Source organism: Hylobates moloch, unplaced genomic scaffold (assembly GCF_009828535.3).
Source record: "Hylobates moloch isolate HMO894 unplaced genomic scaffold, HMol_V3 SCAFFOLD_4268, whole genome shotgun sequence".
Classification (NCBI taxonomy): domain Eukaryota; kingdom Metazoa; phylum Chordata; class Mammalia; order Primates; family Hylobatidae; genus Hylobates; species Hylobates moloch.
Genome location: NW_026656543.1, coordinates 1 through 4,470, shown reverse-complemented (window position 1 = coordinate 4,470; position 4,470 = coordinate 1). Strand labels below are relative to the sequence as shown.

The window sequence follows — 4,470 nt, the reverse complement described above, 5'->3', positions numbered from 1 at the left end:
TTCTCAAGCCAAGAGGGCACTGTGTTGACGCTTACAGCACATGTGGAGGCCCTGCCCCATCTGGTCTGGAAAGGAAGGTCGTGCTCCCCCCGGGGAGGGCTCAGGGCTAATGACCCCCTGCAAGTCCTCTGGAGGGAGCAGGGCAGAGGAGGAGGCATGGAACTGCTCACCCCAGCCTCATCAGCCCAGAGCCCAGCTCAGCCTGGCACAGGGCTCTAGAAATTTCTGTGCCTTCTCCCACCCGCAAGACGTCAAGGGCGTAGGGTAGTGGGGAGGGCCATGGCATCCCCAGGTTCACAGGTTTCCTCCAGGGTCCAGCCTCCTTCCGCAGGGCAAGAAACCACTGTGGCCTCCCCTGCCCAAGCTGGCCTGTGTCCTGCGCCTCCCTGACAGATCTGCCTCCCTGGACTCCCCTCCCCCAAACGCTGGCAGTTGGGGACAAACCTGGGGAAAGGGGGTACCACCTCAGCCCTGTCCCAGCCTCCCCCATCCACCAGCATGAGCACGTGGTGGCATCTGGGACACCTGTTCCCACCCGTCCTTAGGAATAGTCACTGCCGTTTCCATCGGAGGTGGGCTTTATTACTGTCGCCATGACGTGAAAAGAGGAAGACAGCACCCATTCCCACGCCTCCTAGACACTGTGCACCAACTGTCTGCTGGGGTTAGCACGGAGCTGTCCCCACCCCCAGGGTCAGAGCACCCACAGGTGCTGAGCTGACCCAGGAGACCCCCACACTGCCGTTTGCCTTGTGTCTGCACAGGCCTCCACTAAACTCTCCCACACAATTAGTGTCTTAAATATATGTACACGTATATATTTCGTCCTAGCTGTGTCAGTTATAAAATTAAAACTGACCACTTCTCCTTACATTATCTTCACAGTAGCTGTGCAGAAGACAACAAATCCAGTGTCGATAGTTTAGGGCAGGCTGCCCACCCCAGCAAAGGGAAGTTCTTCCCCCACGGGAGCCACTGGGGGAACCAGTGCCGCGGCCACAGCTCCGTGCGTGGGCGGCGGTGTAGCTGCGCATCTACGGGGTGCCGGGTTGGTTTGGGCCTTGCCATGTGCCAGACGCATGAGCGCGCGCGCGCGCGCGCGCACACACACACACACACACACACACACACACTTATGGAGCCCATCACACCGACCCCTTGCAGAGGTGGGGGCTGGGGCCCAGGACAATCAGAAGCAGGGCCCCTCCCCCAGCTGTCTCGAGACCAAAACCATCCAGGGCCTCTAAGCCCTGGGGCATCACCCAGAAGCGCTGGGCTCCCAGGCTGGCACCCAGCACACCAGGAGCCCAGGGTGCGTGGGAGATGCGCTAGGGACGGTCTTTCACTCCAGACCAGGCTGACTAATAAATATGACATCCAGTGTTGTCAGGAGAAGAGAAAATAACGTAGACTTGGCTGGCCTCTGTTGTCAAGGCCATTCCCAGTCACAGAGGAAACATCCCAGGTGGTCTCCAGGCACCCAGGTGGCTCTGCGCCTGCTGACCCCCAGAGGCCAGTGAGGCTCCACTGCTTCTGGCAGCAAGATGTGCTTCATTAGGCAGGCAAAGCAGGGCGACCTGAACCAGCGACATGTGTGGGGGTCGTGGTCTCCACATTCTATTCATGTTCGAGGAGCGTCAGTCTCCCAAGGCTGTGATGGAGGCCCCTAGGGTGCTGCGACTCCCACTCCTCACCTGCCCCTAACCCTGCTGCCATGGCCACTTTCACCCATGTCTCGCCGTGGGGAAAGGAAGGCCCGCAAACCCTGCCCCTGGCAGACAGGGCAGCCTTTGCCTCTGCTCAGTCAGTGCATGGAAACGCCCACAGCTCCAGGGAGACCCCCTAGCGGGCAGAGTCACCTTCAAGGTAAGGCCCACGGTGGCCCAGCAGCAGCACAGAGCTCAGTGGCCCAGGCCCCACCCTGGGGGATGCCCAGAGGCTTCCTAGACCTGCACTCAGGCAGACAAGCATGTGGCTGGGCGGCCACCAGCAGACATCTGGCCGCCTCAGGAGGCTCTTCCTGGGTCTAAAGAGAATCCAGTTCCAAATTCCCACTTTCTCTGCTGAAAGTTACAGTGTGGTCATAATTGCACGCTCTCATGGACCCACATCCCAACCGAGTGACAGTGACGCCACAGCCACTCAGCCTCTAGCTGGCTCTACTCCTGCTGCCTTAGGATCCCTGCTGGGCCTGCACCCCCCCACCCCGAGACACCAGCTGTGCCCAGATGGCCCCTGCTGGCACTCACTGTGCCCCAGGCCTTCCTGGCAGGAGTTCCTGCTGCCGCTCCCCAGGAGTGTCCCGTTCCCTCCCAGCGCCCCAATGGGACGCACACCAACAACTTTTCTGACACGTGAATAATTCACCTAGTGTGGGGCCAGGCTCATGAAGACCTCCCCAAGCCTGCCAGAGAGGTGGTCAGGAAAGTCCCGGGTCGGGAGATGGATGTGCCATCTCACACGGAGAAACGGGGGCAGAGCCAGGTGCTGGTTGGACACCCCTCAGAACTTGGCTGGAGGGGACGGGAGAGGAAAATAGTGTCACAGCCTAGGCCGGGCACAGCCTGGGGGCCGGAATGAGTTGGGGAGTGAGGGGAAAGGAGAGGCAAGGCGGGAGGAAGGCTGCCCAAGTTACCGAGTCTGAGGCCAAGTTCCAGAAGCGGCAGCATTCTCTCTGCCAGGCGGGGGGAGCCACCGGCCGGAGCAGGGAACTCCACCTGGCCAGGCCTCACACCGCATGCTGTGTCCCACCTGGGAGGGCCCATCCCTTCCCTTCCACCCCACCCTCAGGACCCACAGGGATGCATCACACCAGAAGGGACTTGACAAGGCCACAGTGAAACTTGCGGACGTGGCGGTAGAGGTCTCCAGACTGCGTGAAACGGCGCTCACACCACCGGCAGGCATGCGGCTTCTCTCGAGTGTGCACTACGGTGTGGCGGCTCAGGTTGTGGGAGTACTGAAAACTTTTGCCACACTGCACACACGTATAGGGCTTCTCACCCGAGTGTGTCCGCTCGTGCCTCTTCAGTGTGTACGTGCACGAGAAGGTCTTCCCACAGAGCGGGCAGGTGGGTGCCACGCCGTTGGGGGACAGCCGGGCCCGGGTGCTGTCTCGCTCACGGAAGTGGGCACTGAGGTGCAGCTGCAGCACGTGGGAGCTGGGAAACAGCTTGCTGCACAACGGGCAGATGCAGAGGGGCCCACCAGGCCCCAGCTCGTCCTCACTCGCCAGTCGCCCTGCATCCAGCTCCAGCTCCCGGCTGCCTTCTCTGCTGACAGGCAGCGGCTGCAAGCCCACCACCAGGCCCTTGGCTGCAGGAACAGGAGGTGGCTTCGGGGGACTGTGGGGGCTCCTAGAACTGCTGCATTCCTCCTGTTCGCACAGTGAGTCCCGCTCGTCCTTCACCAGTGGCTGGGCCCCTGGCTGCATCTGGCTGCTGAGGGGTGTCTGGAGGACGCACGGTGGATGGACCCGCTCCTGCCTTGGGCCAGACTTCAGCGACAGGTCCAGGGCCTGGTCTGACTCTCCTGGGACCTGGCAGGGAGGAGGCCCAGCTGCTCGAGGAGGGAGGGCAGCCTTGACCCCAAACGGGGGGAGCTTGGCCTTTCGGGCTGCTGGGCAGAGGTCCGCGGTCCAGACAGGCCAGGGGCACGGTGGCTGAGGAGGTTCTGCCCCAGGGGCAGGGTTCCCCGGGTCCAGACTTCGATCCTTCTCCTGGAGCCTGCCCTTGCAGACCTTGACGATGTCATACATGTGCAGGTAGCTGGCGGCCGCCAGGACGTCCTCCACGGGCAGGCTGCGCAAGTCCAGGCGGCCCTCGTACATGAAGTCCAGCAGGCGGCCGAAGGCGGGCGCCGTGACGATGTCGCCGTTGAGCCGCACCGTGTCGCGACTGCCCGCGGGCCGGTCCCTGTAGAAGAGATGGAAGTAGACGCTGCACGCGGCCAGCACGGCACGGTGGGCCGGGAAGCGCGCGTCGCCCACCAGCACGGTGCAGTCGCATAGGAAGCCCAGCTCGCGCTGCTGCCTCAGGCGGCCCAGCAGCCGTCCGCCGTGCTCAGGAAACTCCATGCCGCCGCCGTCATCACCTGGGCACAAACGGGACGCCCGTCAGCGCGCCTGGAGACGCCCACGAAGCGCTCTTCCCGGCTGCAGGCAGCGCGGAAAGAGCGGCGCGGCAGTGACGCGCACAACCGCCCGTCCAGAGCCGCCGCGGGCACCTGCCCCGAGCAGGAAAAACTCGATCGAAAGTAAACAGTAGCCGCTCCGCCGCGGGGGCGGGTCCCGGGACTCAGGCGCAGGGGCCAGAGCCGCGCAAACCTGCGCGCGTCCCCGCCCGGGCGCTCCTGAACTTCACTCCCGGGCGGCCGCCCGCTCGCGGCGTCCCCGACGCCCGGGTGGCTGCGCCGCCGCCCGCCCCACGCCTCCGCGCCGCCTCCAGCTGCCGCCCGGCCCACCAGATGCCG

At 63.7% G+C, this 4,470-nt stretch overlaps 1 protein-coding gene across 1 annotated transcript; it reads right to left on the bottom strand.

The window, feature by feature from the left end:
- Positions 1-560: 560 nt before the first annotated feature.
- ZBTB42 (zinc finger and BTB domain containing 42) lies at positions 561-4,172 on the bottom strand. The gene has a single exon (XM_032148424.2). It carries the CDS (start codon positions 4,073-4,075, stop codon positions 2,807-2,809), a length of 1,269 nt encoding a protein of 422 aa, XP_032004315.1. The 5' UTR covers positions 4,076-4,172; the 3' UTR covers positions 561-2,806.
- Between the last annotated feature and the right edge of the window lie 298 nt (positions 4,173-4,470).

What these genes read in the sequence shown, in the direction of transcription:
- ZBTB42 (XM_032148424.2), bottom strand. Translation starts at nt 4,075, where the DNA reads ATGGAGTTTCCTGAGCACGGCGGACGGCTGCTGGGCCGCCTGAGGCAG.